The sequence below is a fragment of the Oryzias latipes genome, chromosome 3, assembly GCF_053564925.1.
Source record: "Oryzias latipes strain Hd-rR chromosome 3, Olatipes_Hd-rR_3.1".
In the NCBI taxonomy this organism is placed as follows: domain Eukaryota; kingdom Metazoa; phylum Chordata; class Actinopteri; order Beloniformes; family Adrianichthyidae; genus Oryzias; species Oryzias latipes.
In genome coordinates, this window is record NC_136239.1 from 9786799 (window position 1) to 9805770 (window position 18972).

Consider the following 18972-nt stretch of genomic DNA (forward strand, 5'->3'; position numbering starts at 1 on the left):
CAGTGATGAGTTGTAAACACAAGGAGACCTCAGCAGAGGAATCTCCACTTTATAAAGTCAATAGAATGTCTTGGGCTTACGATGAGAATCCGTGTGGATGGAGAAGTGGAGGCAAGGCGAGGCGAAGCGAGGCAGTGACGTGACAGGCTTAATGATCCGTGCGGAAGCGTGGAAAGTTTAGCAGGAAGGCTGGAAACTGAAACTCAGTGAAACTGATTTTCCGGCAATGGGTGAAGAAGTACTGGAGCGAACTTATGAAGGAGCCTGAGCAGGTGTCGGAAATTGGGCGTGATTGCTCCAACCGGAAACCAGGCCAAACAAGGTAAGTGCTGCAGCAGTCATGACAGTTCTAGAAGAGCCTGAGACACGAATCCCAGTCTTAATTGACCAGTTGGAAGCCTTTTGGTTTTTGCTCTGGATATGAACTTAATTTGGCAAACACACAAGTTTTAACATTTAATTTCTCACCATCTAGTAACATACAACTGAGGTACAATCTGAATTGGAAAATAAACAAATAGCCTACGTGCACGACAGAACTTCCGGTTAACTTCCGTGTTTCGAGTGTGAGGCCGACAACTTCCTGTTGGTCGTGTTATTGTTGTGGGGAGGTTTGTTGAGTTGCTAGTTTTGAGTAAATAGGAGCGGATTTCGGGTAAAAGAGAGGCGTTTGGTGTTTCAACGCGTGACAATGACATCACAACACTGTTGTATACCCGTGTGCGAATTTGTCAAAGTACAACAGTACTAAAAGCTTTCATAGCTTTCCAGTATAAGTGTCGGTGAGAGCCGAATGGATGGTGAACACGGCGGGAGGACTTCACCCCAAGCAAGACAAGTCGTGTTTCGTATTTGCAGCAATCGGAAAGAAAATGCGTCATGTAAACACGCCGTTCGGAATACTTTGCCCCGGTCAGACTCGTTCGGATCAAAATTTCTTTCCGATCGAGATAGCTGGGTATACCGATCGTTGTTCATGTAAACGGTCATTCCGATCGTGTGTCACTATTGATCTGGGTTACGTCATGCATAGACGGTGTTTCGCTGAGAGAAAGCTTGTGAGCTCATACGGGACCGACCAGCGGCTCTGCGGACGCCCCGCGTAAAGCCCCGCTCCGCTCTCGCCCCGCTCTCGCCCCGCTGGCTCTCCCCTCTCTTTCACCCCTCACGAGGGAGATGCGGGGGGATGCGTGCCCACTGACGTCTGGACCCGGCATCCGAGCTCTGCGTTCGGGCTCCGGAGCCAGTGGACCGAGTGAACCTCTCTGAGCAGAGCAGCTGGATTTATTGATGTGTTTGAGGGGAGGGTGCTTGTTACGTCTGCGTTTTGTTATGTGTGAGAATTCGGACTGCGAGCCGAGCCGCCGCTCTGGGTTAGCGGCTGCCAGACTCGCGAGGACAGAGCAGAGCTCGAGCGGCCAGCTTACACAGCCGTCACGGGGCAGTGTGTGAGCTTTTCAGAGCAGAAATGCCGCTCAGTCCAATAGAAACTGTTCAAAAAATCACGACACATGGAATTGTGCTTCTAATTGTGCCCCGACAAATAAAGGCTAATGTTGTTAGCCCGTGTTGTTAGCCTCTCCTAACACTGGGTTGTTCTTCAGTTCTGTTCTTCTTCCACAAAAAAAGCACTGACCACAAGGATTAAATATAAAATGAGAGCGAACAGGCACTTCATAATATTCATAAAATTAATAAAAGCACGTTTGGAATATCGCCTCGTATGTTACCGAGCTGCTGCATAAATGTGACAGCAAAGGTTTGTTTACAACGGGACACAGTTCCTTTTTCGGTATTTTCGACACGATATTTTGCCCGTAACCACGCACTGGTCGACAATCCCGTAGATGTCGTTCACGTCGATTTTCGGGAGACCTTGTTTGTAGAAAACGGGTGAAATATACCATCTTTCGCAATCAAAATCTGCTGTGTCGCTGCTATAGAAGTCGCAAGCCGGAAATGGTCGGCCTCACACTCAAGGCGGCGGAAGTAGAACTCCTTACTTTCGTGCACGGAGCCTATTGACACATCTTGGGGTGGCATTAACAAGAACACTGGAAGATCTATATGATGCCAATTAAACCAAACTAAATAGGGAAATAAAGAAGGATTTGGACTGCTGGAATGTTCTTTTATTGGATATGGGTTCAAGGATAGAGACCATAAAGATGAGTCTCCTGCCCCGACTCTTGTACTTATTCCAATCCCTGCCTGTTGAAATACCAGAGAAGCAATGTAGATTGTGGGATACTATTATTTCCAGATATATTTGGAATGGACGTAGACCACGAATAAACTTTGATACTTTACAGTTAAGTAAAGACAAAGGAGGTTTGGTGCTACCAAATATTAGGGAGGACTTCCATGCTGCACAGCTTAGACCTGTAATCTGTTGGTGTGATGACAAGTTTACATCGAAATGGAAAAATGTAGAGCAGTTCATATATGGCAGGAAAATTTATCGTTTTATTGGCGATAGACGAGAAGCCTTGAGTAAAATTAGCCAAATGAGAAAGGTCATAGAATTTACGATAAAATTGTGGTTCAATGTAGTGCGAAAATACAAACTAGAGAAAGAGCTTAGGATTCTCCGGTGGATAACTTACGATAAGGACTTCATTCAAGGTTCTCTCGACAAAAAATTTATGGAATGGAACCGAAAAGGCTTAACAGCGATGATAAAAAATAGAAATTTCCTAAATTTTGAAACAGAAATTTAACTTCACTAACCATGACCTCAACAGGTTTTTACAGATACAAGATTACTTTGACAAGGAATTCTAGAACTAATAAAAGTTTAGATGAAGATGGAATTATTAGAACTATTGTTGAAACTTACAATTCTAAAAAACACAGAATTATATCAATGCTCTATAAAAATCTAATGGGAAGAAAAGGGAAAACACCACATATATCAAAACGAAAGTGGAAAGGGAACTGGATATAAAAATATAAGATGATGACTGGCTCCAAATTTGGCAAACACAGAATACATGCACTTCATCACGGATATGGAAACTACATGTTGGAAAAACACAATTAGATATTATTAAACACCTAAAATCACAAACAATCACATTTCGGTGCCACAGCCATGCTGAAGGAAATGTGGAGACATAAACGTATAGACCATTCCCATATTTTTTGGTCTTGCCCCCAAGCTAGTCCCTTTGGAAGAATATTCACCAGATTATAACCAAGGTCCTGGGCTACATTATACCAAAGACATGCTTATTTCTGTATCTGGGCAATATATCAGAAAATGTACTCAAAAATGACAGATATTTAGTAAAAATCTTCCTATTCGCAGGCAAGAAAACAATCACAAGACAATGGTACAAGACAGATTCGCCAACATTTCGGGGAACAATTGTGGGGGAAATACATGTGATGGAATTGTTGAATTATAGGATACGAACTCAAAAAGATGTTTGTCAAAAAAGATGGGAGAAATGGACTAAGTACAAAATGACATTATAAGGACTTGGATAGAGTTATAAAAAACCTATATAACCAATGCAACCCCCGTCATTTTTTTTATCTTTGTTTTGCTTTGTAAACCTATTTTTACTGTTTCTTCTGCTTTTTCTTGTATGTTTCAACAGTGTGTTTAAAAAGAAATAGTATTTTTCAACTGTGTGTTTAAAAGGAAATAAAAAGAAAGTAAGAAAAAAAAGTCACTCAAGGGAAACATCTGGGAAGCATGCCATATTTGTTAAATTCTGCTGTCTTTCCCAAGATCAAACATAGAAATAGATACAATTGGATAAAAAAAAGTACTTTTTTACACAAGGACACAATTTTCTAAAATGTTTGCAATATATTTCTAGATAAGTTTCTGTCCAAATATTGGGTAAAGGAAATGCTTCAATTTGCTGCATTTAACTTCAGTTGGGTTTGCAAAGGTGAGGAGTGACTTTACACAGATAATATCTCCTTTTTCACAGTATGCAGCTTACTGCAAAGCATCTCTGTGTGCAAATTAGACACTGCAGACCGATGAAGCATGTTATTGCAGTATGGAAAATACCAAACACCCATATTTGCCTTGAATGCATCTTCTTTTCCTGTCTACACTGTAATTATGTCTTTAAAATGCATGCACCGCTGGATTTCCCAGTTGGAATTTAAATAATTAAATGACCTATAGACTGCTGATGAGAGTTTTCTGGCTAAAGCAGAGCAAAAGAAAGCACATCCCAAGCAACATCATTTGAACGGACTGGACATTCAAAAAGACAGAAAAAAAATCTACGGTAATTTGCTCTACAGTAGCAGAAAAAAAAAATGATTAAAGCCACAAGCGGTGTTAACCACCTCTGCCCTCCCCCTGTGACCATCCCATGACAATTTTAAAGATTCCTTTGCATATCCCTGATACATGAGTTCAATTTTGTTCCTTTATTTTAAAATACATTTTTTGAGACCCCTAAGAGATTTTGGCCCCATTAATCCTTTGGACGTTTTTTGCTGCTATCATGTCATCATTTTGTTGGGGGTGGGGAGTTTCATTCATTATGCCCAAAATTCCTTTTTTCCCCAAGTACTAGTTGTGTGCAAACTTTGATGAGTTTTTGACTATGTGGGAGGGGGGAAATTGTTGCTCAAAGACACAGGAAGAAAGAAGAATTGCAAAAACAGTATGGTCCTTTGTAGTTCAGGACTGCTACGGGACAGCATTAATCCGCACCTGAACCCCTGCTGCTTCCCTTCCAACACATCCAGGTGTGTGTAAAGTGATGTTTTCTAAATCTGTTTTCTGATTTTATCCAAACATAAAGAAGCACCCCCTTCACCCTCATCTAAATCACTGGCATCTATAGGGGTGCCTGGTTCAGACACGGTCACTTTCTTTATTGTCATCCATGCTCCCCCATCATCCCTTCACTCCTGCTCCTTTCATCCGGGACAGCTAGGGGAGCAGCTGCAGGCTGACGGGCAGCAAAAGTGCTGTGCAGCTATGTCCCCTTTTGTGGCACCTCCTTGTCATTTGGTTGGAGCCAGATAAAAAGTAAAGTTTTCTATAAGGAACGTTGCACTGACTTGCTCCAGATCTCATTTACAGGGAAAGATTGGAAAACACAATTATATTCATTCCAGTTCAGGCATCTCCTCCCAGCCGCAGCTATTCACACCTCTGCACCAAGCAGTCCACTTTGCCCTTCCTCCGACCGCAACAGAGGGACCCCCCCCTCTCCCCAACAACCCACAGCTCCAGACCAGCCACCGCCCACCCCCCTCTGCCTCACTCGGAACCAGGTCAGGAGGAAAAAGACCAGGAAGGCAACAGGCCCTGACAACATGAGCTTCAGGCTCCTCAGGGAATGTGCAGACAAGCTCTGCGAGGTTGTCCTGTTTATATTTAATATGAACCTCAGCCTGGAGAAAATACCAGTTCTATGGAGGACTTCCTGCCTGGTTCCGGTTCAAAAAGTACCTCGTCCTATGGAACCGAAACACTTCAGACCTGTCGGCTTTCTTTTGGTGTGTGCAGACAGTTGCTAAGGACTTTATTGAACACTATGGTGGCCTCAGTAGTCCTTTACAGAGTTGTGTGCTGGGCAGGGGGCAGTACAGACAGAGACAGGAGAAGACTTAACGGGTTAAGAAGGCTGGCTATGTCCTGGGGTGCACACTGCAGTTCATCGAGGAGGTGGACCTAACATCCATCATGATAACCCCTACCAACCCCTGCACCAAACTGTAGAGGCGCTGACCAGCTCCTTCAGCACGAGACTGATACACCCACAGTGCAAGAAGGAGCGCTACTACAAGTCATTCCTCCCAACAGCCATCCGACTGTACAACACAGTACTACAGTGACACACTGTGGACCAACACAGTATATTTACATTTGTTGTTGCTGTTTCTGTCGTTTTTGTTCTTAAAACGATTGTTTTTGTTCATCTTCTTTCATTCATTCATCTTCTTCCCTTTTGGGGTCACAAGAAGCCTATCCCAGCCACTTGTGGGCGAAGGCAAGGGGGCACCCTAGACAGGTCGCCAGTCTGTCGCACGGTAGAGTGTCCACAATCACACACCCATGCACTCTCACATTCACACCTAGGGACAATTTGGATTAACCAATTAACCTATGAAACATGTTTTTGGAGGGTGGGAGGAAGCCAGAGTCCCCAGAGAAAACCCATGCATGCACGGGGAGAACATGCAAACTCCACACAGAATGGTCCCCCACTGGTTTTCTGGTTCAGGTCCCCCAGCCAGGATTTGAACCAGGGCCTTCCTGCTGTAAGGCAAGATCGCTAACCACAGCGCCACAGTGCAGCCTTAATTGTTTTTGTGTGCATTTTAATTTGTTTGTTTCCGTGGTAGAAACGCAGACAAGCTGCCGAGGCCGGGTCTATGTTGTGTTTTAGCCAAAATCAAACAACCTGTGTCATTTTCTCTGAGTTGCGGGTGGGACCACTGTGCATCCCTGTCCCCCCTTATCCTTCCTGTTGCTTAGAGCAGTGTTTTTCAACCTTTTTTGAGCCACGGCACACTTTAACCTTGACAAAAATCCCGCGGCACACCAGCATCCCAAAAAAAAAAAAAAAAACAGAAATTCATGGTCTGTATTGATCGACAGCCCCCCCCCCCGCCCGCCCGCAATCTCACGTGTATTTTTGTGATAATTGTGGCCGGAAAAGCAGGAAGTTGCGGCTGTTTTTTCTAAGAGATGAAATGAAAGTTAAATTAGAAAAATTTAGAAACTGTTTGTTTGTTGGGGTTTCAAGGCGTTTCGCAAGGACAACTCATTGTGCGCTGGGACACTGGCTCTTTAAGCCAATGCATCATGGGAGATGTAATGTGAAAAGTGCCGAAAACTTGCAGAAAGACTGGCGTCTCTGAGATTTATTGTATTGTCCACTTGTTTCACGGTCTGACACCGGACTCTGTGGAAAGCTACACCGCTAAAGAAGAGCTTTAGCCGGTATTTTTTTTAGAACTGAGCGACTTCATCAGCAGAATTAAGAACAAGGAAGTGAAGACTTTAAGCACTTCTGATTGGTCAGACTGATGACATGTGATTAAGCCTTCAAGAATGATTGGTGGAGACAGTTAAAGGGACGGGACTTTTCCGCAAACTGTCATAGCTGCAGGTAAATCGCGGTAACGTAATCCTTATCAAAATGTCTTTGATAGAATTAAATAAACACAAAGAAAAAGTAATTTTAAGATCTTTCATATTCCTAACTACTCAGTGTTTTATCAGGGCCTGTTTGGATGAACAAAGAGCTGATATCCTGGAGATGGGAAATGTTTTTAGATCAGTGAATGATTAATGAGGGCAATTTCTCCTCGGCACACTTGACCATCTCCGCACACTGGTTGAAAAACACTGGCTTAGAGGTCTCTGTTTACATGTTCTCCCACCCCTAACACGTCCAACCTATCATTTCTGGTTCAACAGAAAAGGCAGTACCGTTTAGATCAAGATTTCAGCTCAAACGGGGAAAACAAAGACGTACATGGATCTATTTGCTCGCAAGTGGATATATCTCAATGGAGCAGAGCAGGGAGCTGGTGGTCCATCTGTTGTATTTTCGATGTAACAAACAATACTTTTTAAACAGCATTTCTTCCTGACTGAAAATTATTTGATTAAAGAAATATTTATTTTATATTTGTCCGTCATCATCAGAAAAACACCACAAGAACATGTTCATTAGAGTGGACCTTAAAGTTACAACTCCATTTTTCGTGTTTCATGACAAACCTTAGAGGCCACAGTAATAGAAATCCTTAAAGTATACATATTCAGCTTCAACAAAGCATATCTGTGACATATGTCTGGAGGATGGTCTATGATTTGCCATCCTGTCTACCACCTCAAGCTGAACAGGGGTGAAGTGTTCTATACCACAGAGGAGCTGGCACACATTCAGCCAGCACACATGTGCTTGCTGCAATATGGGTACACAGGCAGACTTGTTGACATTTCTAGAGTGAGCATCTAAAAGTGTATTTGTGCACACAGAGACATGCAAGTGAGTGCTCACACACGCACAGATCCCTGATTTGCCCTGTGTGTTGTCTGAGCAAACACAGGCTGCAAAGGCAGGACCGGGCCAACTACAATCCTTTATCCTCGGGGCACACATCATTAAAGAGAGCTCACAGGACTGACAATGTAAATTTCATGAATTTCTGTCTCTTTTTTATTTTACACTCTTCCCTTTTAGTGATCAAAGATGTCGTCACTTTATCAGCAAGAGGGGGAAAAAGGAAAACCCATGTTGTATGGCACTTTGCCATTTCCACCCTGCACTAAGGCATTTTTATCTCCTTTTGAAAAGAGATGAATTTCTGAATTTCGTGGTTATTATCAGTCCAAAAATCATGTTTCTATATTGTTCTAGATGACAATTAAGGTTTGAACTGATTCAAAGTCTTTCCAATAAATTGTGTGAAAAGCAGCTGGCCTGAGTTTGCACGGAAAAAATGAGAGGCGAAGAGGGAGAAAAACTGTCTAATGTACTCCAGAGCTTAAAACCCACATTTAAACAGCAACAGAAGTTTATTACAGAATATTTAACTCAAATTGGGAGAGACATGGTTCAGACAAAATCTGATTTCCTAATATAATCTAATATATCAAACCACTGTAGCAGTTTCACAGTAAGGAGTATAAGTACATGTATTCATTTAGTTATTACGCGAGTAAAATCAAACTATTACAGCAACAGCATCAACATATTACTTTAGTTGCTGTTTTATCACATTTGTATTCTTGAGTTGGGCTTCTCTGACAAAATAAAAACTTTATTAGGTTACGTTCACACCGCAGGCTGAAACGACCCAATTCCGATTTTTTCCCCCCTATGCAACCTGTATCTGATCTTTTTATGACAGTCTGAACGACACAGATCCAATCTTTTCAAATGCATCCCAGGCCACTTGAGTATGTGGTCCTGAATCCGATACGTATCTGATCTTTTCAAATGCGACTGCCGTCTGACCGGCCAGACCACATGAATCCGACCCATACGTCATCGATATGCTACAAGTAAGCAGGAACTAGAACATAAACAACAACAATGGCGGACGATGCTGCTGAGACCAGTCAGTGGAAGGGAAGCGAGGTCACCGATTTGATTAATATTTGGGGTGACAGCTCTAATCAGGCCAAACCCGAGGGCTCTTATCGCAACCGGGCGATTTAAAAAAATAAATCCGGCTTGTCGGCCCTGTCCTGTGTGTGTGTGTGTGTGTGTGTGTGGGGGGGGGGGGGGCGTTCTGGGGGGGAGGGGGGGCCACTATTGGTACGGGACCTTCGGGAGTTGACGGGTCGGGGTCTCCGCTGAGACAATCGGCGGTTGCCCCGGCCGGTTGGCTGCCTCTGTCCAGTCGAGGCCTGAACAGAGCTCTTCTAGGGCCGGTGCTTGGGGGTGGGGGCCTGGGCTTGCTCCGGGGGGGCGGCGCTTTCTGGCTCCTCTCTCTCTGTGTGGGGTGGGTGGTGCTGGGCCTGGGGTGTCGGCGCCTCCGGGGATGGGGCCCCTGGGCTGGGGGGACCTGGGCCCTATGCTGGGTTTGGGGGGCTGGGGGACAGCTGTTTGACCACGTGGGACAGTCTACCAGCGGTCCCCAACTTACCCCCTTCCTCATATAACCTCATATTAAGGCCCCTGAGCGCTGGGGGCTGCCAAATTTCCAACTGTGGCCGAGCCTGGTCGGGCCATGTTTACAACACCCCTTGTGGGCCCCCCCTTGTCCCCGGGGTGCTCCCCTCCTGGGCGGCGGGCCCCTGCCTTGCTCCTCCCTGGACCAACCGTGGGCAGGGTGGGTGGCTGCCTGGAGTGCGGAGCGGGTCTCCCTTGGGGGCCCTGGCTCGTACCTGGGGTTGGGGCGGGGGGATGCCCAGAACTCCTGGGTGGTAATGGGGTGCTCGTCTGGGGCTGTGGGCACCCTTCTCGGATGGGGCCCTGCGTTGGGCTCTCCCGGCGCGGCGGGGGGGCTGCTCTCCTGGTTGGGCTGGGGCGGCGCTCTCTTTCCCCCAATGCCTCCCTGCTCTCTGGCACTCGGGGCCTCGCGGCGGTCCTGCTGGCCCTGGCCTGGGTGGCGGATGTGGTCGCCCGGGGGGCGGTTGTTCCCTGCCTGCTGCCGTGTTGCGTTGGGGGGTTCCGGCTGCCGCTGCTGCTGCGGCGGGGGTCTTCATGTGGGGGTGGCTGGGTACTCTCCCTCCTTCTTTTCACATTCCACCATCCATTTTAGAAGAACAAAAACACTCACCTGAGCACAGGTGTTAGCTCACCTTTGCACTAATAGTTTGCATGACTGAACGAATGAAATATTTCACACTAGTTGGCTTGAAAGCATAAGTATGCGTGTGTGAACACTGTTTTGTGTACATGTTGACATGTGGACATTTTTGCAGCTAGCAGGTGTGTTGATAACATTTGAGTGTGTGTGTGGACAGGCCCCGCCCTTTTTGTACTACATTTGAACCTTACCGTATTGATAAACAACCAGTAAACGTGCTGCTCTATGCTGCTTCATGGTCTTATCCCCCCCTCCTATTATCACCTTCCTACCCCCCCCCCCCCCCCCCCCTCTCTAACATCCCTCTCTTCTTCCCTTCTTTCCTTTTCCGTCCGGTCCAACACCAAAGATTTTCAAACATGATGGAAATTAATAAAGTTTGGCCTCAATTACAAAAGGGGTTTGGTTTGTCTGAAGATTAATAACCGCTGTTGTTAAAGTAAAATATGTCCAACACAAGAGGCCCTCAGTTCTCATCTTCCTGCCCAGCTGTTGGACAGGACAAGTTATAAAAAAAAAAAAAAAAAAAAAAAAAAAAAATCCAGCGAAATGGCCGAGCATGGTGTTGAACCTTCCCCGCGATAACTTTTTTTCTCCCTTTCTGACCGTGGTCAGAAGCGCGGGGGACCCAAGGCGGATCCTCCTCCGGTGTTTACTTCCCCGTTCGGACCCTTAGATTCTCCAGGATTCTCCAGAATGGGTTAGTAAAGAGTCCATAGCATTTAATGTGGGGGAAGCCTTCTTTTATTACCATTCTCCTTCCTGCGTAACACAAAACATGAATGCGCGCCCCCACTGCCCCCCCCCATTCTCTACCTCACTGCACGCGCTCTCTCTTGTCTCTTACACACACACTTGCGCGCGGCCCCAACACATACACATCCCCATCCCCATTCTACAACAGTGGGTACAGATGATCCTGGCTCCAATGCCTTCTTAAAATTAGAATATTGTAATTGTGCTGGTTTCTTTGTGAAAATAAATGTATTAATGCAAAAAGAGCTCCGCTTTGACAACACTGTTGTTGACATCCGTTGTTAACTTTAGCTACGTCCGCAAACGAGTGACGTTGTTCACCGTTGAGTACTCTTCTGCGCATGGGGGTCACTTCTGGGTCATTTCACGGTCACACAGGAGATCACAAAAATTCACAATTAATTGGAAATGTGAACGGCCTTGCAAAAAAATTAGATATTTTCAAATAATCGGAATTGAGCATTAGGCCCTGCAGTGTGAACGTGGCTTTAGATCTTGTAATATTCCGTAAACTACCATGTTCCTTCGATTATCACAGGAGTTATGTTCTAAAAATAACCTAGGGTAGGTGAAATGTCTAAGTAGACATTTTTATTTTTTACAACTATTACAGATTTTTTTAAAAGCTGTATAACTCCTCACTACACACTTTCTACACTTTTCTTAGACAGACGTGCAGGTTTTCACACTTTTTTCTCTTGTTTAAAGTTTAAACCTTCACAGAAATATAAGTAAAGTGTTACAGAAGGAAAACAAAGATCGATCACAATTTAAGATTTATGTAGATTTGGAAAGCTGAACGCATTCTGTTCAAGAGACACGGCAGAAAGAAGATTGACAAGGTAAGCAGCCAATCAAAAACCAGTACAAAAAAAATTACACTGAAAAAAATCAACAAAAAATTGAGACCATGAAAGGTCAACCACAATATAGCGAGGGAATTTGCAATCAATCTCAAAAAATTAATGATTTTATCTCTTTATTTTGGCAGTCCTACCTCAGATTTTTCAACCTGTAGAAACCTCAAAGATCTAAACTATAGGTACACTGGTCAATTGTTGTTTTGCATGATACAAGTGTGGTCCCTGGTATCATATGTGTCTCTAGTATAAAAATACAAAAAGATACATACAACTAGAAAGGAAATCCAGGTGTAGTTTTTATTTTTTCATTCTCGAGTGACTAGAGCCTGTCCACAGGCTAAACAGGTCCACAGCAATAGAGAAACAACAGGAGATGTGAGTTTTGAGGCTTTATATTACTAAATTACTAAAGTCCAAAGTGTGAATTAAAAATGGTTAAAAAGTAGACTTTACCTTGGCTGATAACAGCCTTGCGGTTGCGGCCATCCAGATCGGCTCTCTCAATGACGTGGTGCTTGGCGTCCACCCAGTAAATGCGGCGGCTGGCATAATCTATGGTGAGTCCGTTGGGCCAGAACAGATGTGTATCGGCAATGACCCGCCGGTTGGAGCCGTCCATGTTGGCATACTCAATGCGAGGTGTGTTTCCCCAGTCCGTCCAGTAGATCTTTCTGCAGAGGAGAAAGTGAGCCATGGTAAGTCTGTGAGCTTGACTCTCTAGGCTTCAGCAGATTGTTGTAAGACACAGCAGGTGTCTGCCCATGTCATTTTAATCTTTTTCTCATCATTCAAACTTTTACGAGAAAACAAATGTTCAGTTTTTTTCAAATTACCCCAAAACTAATGAGCTTTTTCATTGGGGCTTCAACTAAACTGTCTCGTTTCCCTTATCAATATCAATGGCAGGAAAAGCTCTTAAGCCGCTGCTCCTTCATAACATGTCTTTTCCTCACAGATGCTCGCCTGTGGGTAAGGCTGAGCTGCCAAAATTTAATCATTGCTCTGTTTCTGTTCCACATTTGTGACACATCCACAGGGGATATGGATTCATGAAAGAGTGTACATCTGAGCACATCTGTGATGAATTATTGTTTGTGTGTGTGTCTGCACTTTACCCTTCTATAGGGTGCAATGCAATGGCTCTGGGTTTCTCCATGTGCTGCCACAGCAACACTTTGCGGTGTGTCCCGTCCAAATTGGCCACCTCAATGCGGGAAGTGCCAGAGTCAGTCCAGTAAAGCTTATCGTGAATCCAGTCTATGGCCAATCCGCCTGTAAGAAAATAAAGACAAGGTTGGAAAATTCTTTAAAGTTTCATCATTCATAATTAAATGTTTACACACATTTATAGGTATATTTTGGGAAGCATTACAACTTTCTTTTGTCCTACTAATGAAGACCTAAAACCTAAGAAAATGTTTTCCCAAATATAGTATAGAAAAGGGGTCTATACACAGAACTGAGTGACGTATTTCGGGCTAAATTTAAGGCCACTTGCGCTTAACTGCGTACGTCGATTTCCCAAAAACAGAGAACGAGCGTGTGTATTTATTGATTTTTTGTTTAATTTTTTGGACATTGTAAATTCGTTTGTCATTGTGTGTCTACAGGATGACATCAAAAAGACAAAGTTTGCCTCCTAAAAAACAAGGTCAAGCTACCAGTGCTATGCCCATTAAAGCACGGCATCAGCTAAATATAACTCCGCTCCTCTCTCTGAGAGATCTCAATGGTGGGCAAACCGACCTTAAAATATTTAGTGATAATGACAACAACCTGCAAGACATCGACCCTGATCAATACTTTTCCAGTGTTAATATGGACTGCAAATATTGCAGCATAGATGACTTTAAAACCTCTTGTTAACCCAGAAAAAAAACTGTCAATCATTCACTTTAACTGCAGAAGCATGTATACCAACTTTGGAGACACCAAGGAATATCAACATAATATGGGGCATTTATTTGATATCATCACCATTAGGGTTGTGCCGATGGACGATACCATCGTCCATCGTGATGGGTGCCTGACATCACGATGGAGAGACACCATCGTGATGCCACGCCCCCGCCACGCTACGAGTCGACACCATAAGACCCGGTTACATGTGCAAAATATCTTGATAAGGATTGTTGGTCGGATTAGAATCCAACCGTGTAGATGGGCCCAGAAAAACTTTTTCAGATTATAAAAAACGTTCACATGGGTCACACTTTCGGTCGGAATAAATCATTTGCACATGCGCAGTAGTGTTTTTAAAAAACGGAAGAGAAACTTAGTTCCGCCGAGCGGCTACATACATAGATACGTCAGCTCGGTATTATACAAGATGATCTCCTAAACGTGCTTTTATTAATGTTACGGTTATTATGAAGCGCCTGTGGCAGCGCCATCATTTTAATCCGAGTGGTCAGTGCTTTTTCTGTTGAAAAACGGAGCCGGACCCCAGGATTAGCAGTATGCTAACACGGGCTAACAACATTAGCATGAACATGAAATCCATGCGTGAAACGCTGCAATCTGCATCTTGGCTGAACGTAAATAAATATGTGGGAATAACATCAGCCTTTATTTTGTCGGGACACGACTGGAAACACAAATCCACGTGATTGTTTGAACGGTTTCTAAGGACTGAGCGGCCTTTCTGCTTCGATGCTTACACACTGCGTTAGCTAGCGCTCCGAGCTCTGCCCCGACACACACTTTTACCGGGAGACCCGGTTCTCCTAAATTCCGGTTGCTCGTTCACGTAGAGCTGCGGGACCTAAGTCCTAAGTCTAAGTCCTAAGTCTCCCACAAGTAACAAAGCATCCTTACTTCCCCTAAAACACAAAACTGTAAGTCCGTCTACTCTGCTAGAGACACGGTCGCTCGCTCCACCGGTCCTGCACTTGACTAATCAAGTGCAGGACCGGACCACTTCTTTTCTATTTTGTTTATTTTATTTTTTCAAAGTTACTGCCCTCAGTTTTGACTGGATCTTCGCGGATGAGTCATTATTTGGGAAATAAAATGAATAAAGTAAAATAACGAATAGCAATTATATAAGAACGCAAAATTAAAAATAGCCCCCGCCCCCGACGATATCATCGTCCATCCCGATGGTTGACTGCAAACATCGTCAACTGCCAATTTAGGGGACATCGCCCAACCCTAATCACCATATCTGAAACTTGGTTCAGCCGCAACAAGGGCGCTGACTTTGAATTGGAAAACTATTAACTTAACTATGTGAACAGAGTAAACAAAAAAAGGTGGAGGAGTCCCAACATATGTGAAAAAAAATACAAAGGTTACAATAATTGATAAATAGTCAGTTGCAGTTGATGGAATACTGGAATGTCTTACAATTGAAATATGTAACAATTCATGCATCTATAGGTCACCAGGGGGTCAAGCTTGGAAGTGTTCAGTGACTGGATGGAAAAGATGTATACCTCTTAAAACAAACAAAATAATATACATCTGTGAAGACTTCAATAAACCTGACCTGATAAACACTAGCAAACATAAAGCAACAGACGACTTTATCAGCATAAAGACTTTATCTTTATGGAATGAGTTTATATCCGACTATAACAAGACCTAGCACAATCACTACTCAAAATGCTACTCTTATTGATAACATATTTACAAACAATATAGAATGCACTCATATGATTGGACTAATGACATTTGACGTAACTGATCATTTACCAATTTTTGCACTATTTGACATCAATGTGAAGACAAGGAAAATAATGAAAGAATCAGTCCATAAAAGGTTAAGAAACGAAAAAGATATTGATTCTCTTAATAATGACTTATCCAGACAAAACTGGAACTCTGTGTACAGAGGTAAAGATGTGGACATCGCTTATAAATGTTTTTTAGAAACATTTAGCTCACTTTACAATAAGAACTGTCCAATTTATAAATTCAAGAACAAATTTGCCAAGTGCCCTTGGTTAACTACCGGTCTACAAAATGTTCGAGGACAGAGGACAAGAGAAACTGAACAAAGATACAAGTCATACAAGAATAAACTAACTGAAATAACACGGCACCGTAAAAAAGTTTACTTCAATATTCTACTGAATGAAAATACAAACAACGTAAAGCGAGTTTGGGAAATATTAAATAACAATTAAAAATGGGACAAAAAAGCAAACATTCCCAGATTACTTTACAGATGAGAAGGGTAAAAGCTATAACATCAATCAAGCAGCAAACGGCCTCAATAACTATAGTGAAACCTGGGTCCAGAGTTGGCAGCAGAAATTCCAAAATGCAAAACCAGAAAACACAAGAATTCACCCATCGAAAGGATCCCACACTCAATCCTTCTCTCTGATGTGAACGAAAATGAGCTGTTATCAATTGTAAATAAATTCAAGAGTAAAAACTCAAAAGATTGAGAGGTATAAATTTAAATAGGACAGTGGTGAAAAAGGTAATTAATAGTATATCAAGCCTCTAACATACATATGTAACTTATCATTACAAACTGGGAGATTCCCAAACCAATTGAAAAATGCAAAAGTGATTCCTGTTAGGATTATAGTCCCCTCCCACTCCTACTGGGGAATCATCGCCTCACCTGGTACCCATCTCCTCATCAGTCTTCAGCCTATTTATGGACTCCTCACCCTCCAGCCGACATCAGTCCGTCTGCTCTCAGCGGTAGAATATTGACTGATGCAAAGCTCTAGGCCACGTCTAAGCTAAGCTAAGCTTTATGCCTATGCCACCCCTTTTGCAAACTAATCCACTGTTTGTCTGGTTCTTCAGGAATTGCCACCAGCTTCATCTTCACTATCATTCACAACTGCTATCCATGATCAGGACACCAAGCAAGGCTCCACAAGATTCTACAGTCGTCGCAACCCCCACCAGACCAGCAGCTCTTCATTCCATCAGATGTCCAAACCACAAGCCTTCCAAGCCAGAACTCTCCACCACCCCTGGGACAAAATAAAGACTTTAACTCACCATCTGTTTCTGTCCTGCTTCTGGTTCCAGCCTCGTTCACCCCTAACTGTACCACAACTGTCCCATTTCACTTTTTGAATGTTTTGTTTATTTTCAAACCAAAACCTGTTCAGGAACTACTGCTACAGACAATAATATAGGCTTTTACACCAAGAACTGATGGAAAATATGAGAAAATCTGGAGAATTCAGGAAAGAAGAGGTTGCAACTAAACAATAGACCAGAAAATATAAAAAAATACTAACAAAAAAAAAACATAACAGAAGTAAGGGAAAGCTTTCAGCCTGAGCAACAATAATGCTGTCCTTTTGACCCTCTATAAGAAGAAGGTGAATGGGCTGAAAGATACAAGAGAACAGTCAGATGTGCAAAAGCAGAGCTGAATAAATTGCATAAATGATAGTTGAACCCATATGATGGCTTACATCTGAACCTGCTGCACTCACCTGGGCTCTCCAGACCCGTGGAGACAACTTCTTCTACGTTTGAGCCATTCAGGTTGGCCTTCATGATGCGGTCCAACGTCACATCGGACCAAAACACTAGCTCAAGATTGTGGTGAAAGTCCAGAGCAATTGCGTTCTCCAGGTTGTTGAGTAACAGTGTGTATTCGGAGCGATGAGGCAAAACTTGGCGAATGTCAATGCGGTTGGCAAACAGGAGCACGGGCTCTGGACCTGGAAGGGGAACAAAGATGGACAAAAAAGACGGAGAAATTAACTTGAACAGAGCAAAAAATGAAAAAGAAAAGAAAAGAACAACCTAGCTGAGGCTAACACACTCTTCCAATTAGAGCAAGCATCTCAGCAGAGTTAAAGGAATGAGCTCTGGCAGCAGCCTGACACACAGTTCTGACTTGTGCTCAACTTGCAGCAGATTGAATAGCTGTTACACTCGGTCTGTACGCTTCCTCTAAAGCAAACCTAAATCTAGTCCAGACCCTCAGAATTAGCCTTAACCCTCACAATTGAAGAGTGAATTTGGTTTCAGGGGAGTCAGGCATCAAACCTCAGAAAACTCACTTGATTGGAGGTCAAACATTGCAACTCTATGTGGTCACACATCAAAGAGAAGAGGTTTTTACCCAGCGCTTTGCAGCTGCGCTTGTCAGGCCGGAGGTCATAGCCCTGAACGCACCAGCACTGGAACCCCCCCTCTGTGTTGGTACAACCCTGGCTGCAGTAACCTTCTACGGCACACTCGTCCACATCTGGAGGAACCCCAGAGCAGAGGCAGAGAGGAGAAGGAACCAGAGATGCTCAATTCAATCTTGCACAGGGTTAATGATACAGTCAGGACCTAGACTTAACAGGAGTGACTTAAGGGGAAAACACATTCATGCTTTGAAAATTCGCATATCTTTTAGAATTTATCTAAATAACATGTATTGCACAAATCATGGAAACTAAAAGAAACAAATAAAATTTGGAAAATATAACAACAAAATGCTGACAGGAACATTTATAACTTGTTTCAGAGGTTTAAAATAAGAAATGTTCTTATTCTAATATATTGGGGGGTTTTTTCAAATAAAAATAATCCCACATGAGAGAAAACCCAACATCTTTATATATAGTTTAGATTTTTAAAATACACCTTTGATATGAAAAAACAAAATGACAAAGTGGTTGCTTTAATGCAATACAGTCACAGCTGTTGGGGTGTTCTGCTCATCTTTGCAAAAGTTAAAGAATGTCATAAAAACTTTACATTTCCACCCTAATTAAATATCTTTCTCAATTTGTTTGGTAAAAATATAACTTTTTAGAAAAAAAACAATAAAGACCGGTTCAAGTCTTAATGACATTAGTTTTATGTCATCTATCCTGAAGACCGGCTTGCAGTCACTGAAGGAAATAAAGAAATCTAATAAGTTTGGCTAAATGCACACCATGACTGCAGTTTTCTCTATCAATCTTTTGCAGCATTGTGCAGAAATTGCCTATTAGGGTTGTAATTAATTATTTTAAAAACGATTTGATTCAAATCACAATTTGTGGTTGCTAATTTTATTCAGGGGAGGTTCATTTTGAACAATCTGATTCACTAACCTTAAATGAATCCAGGACATCTTTAGCCAAAATTTCAACCAGTGTGACTCAGAGATAAGCAGTGATTG

The 18972-nt window shown here is 43.0% G+C and overlaps 1 protein-coding gene across 4 annotated transcripts in view; it reads right to left on the reverse strand.

Moving 5' to 3' along the window:
* lrp4 (low density lipoprotein receptor-related protein 4) overlaps positions 1-18972 on the reverse strand; it is a 252869-nt gene that overhangs the window by 81333 nt on the left and 152564 nt on the right. For all 4 annotated transcript variants that reach the window (XM_078945004.1, XM_078945006.1, XM_078945003.1 and 1 more), the window contains exons 11-14: positions 17938-18063; positions 17300-17530; positions 12998-13154; positions 12336-12553 (exon numbers count right to left, since the gene is read on the reverse strand). In XM_078945004.1, coding sequence (XP_078801130.1) covers positions 12336-12553; positions 12998-13154; positions 17300-17530; positions 17938-18063 — 732 coding nt within the window. The remainder of the gene's footprint in view (positions 1-12335; positions 12554-12997; positions 13155-17299; positions 17531-17937; positions 18064-18972) is intronic.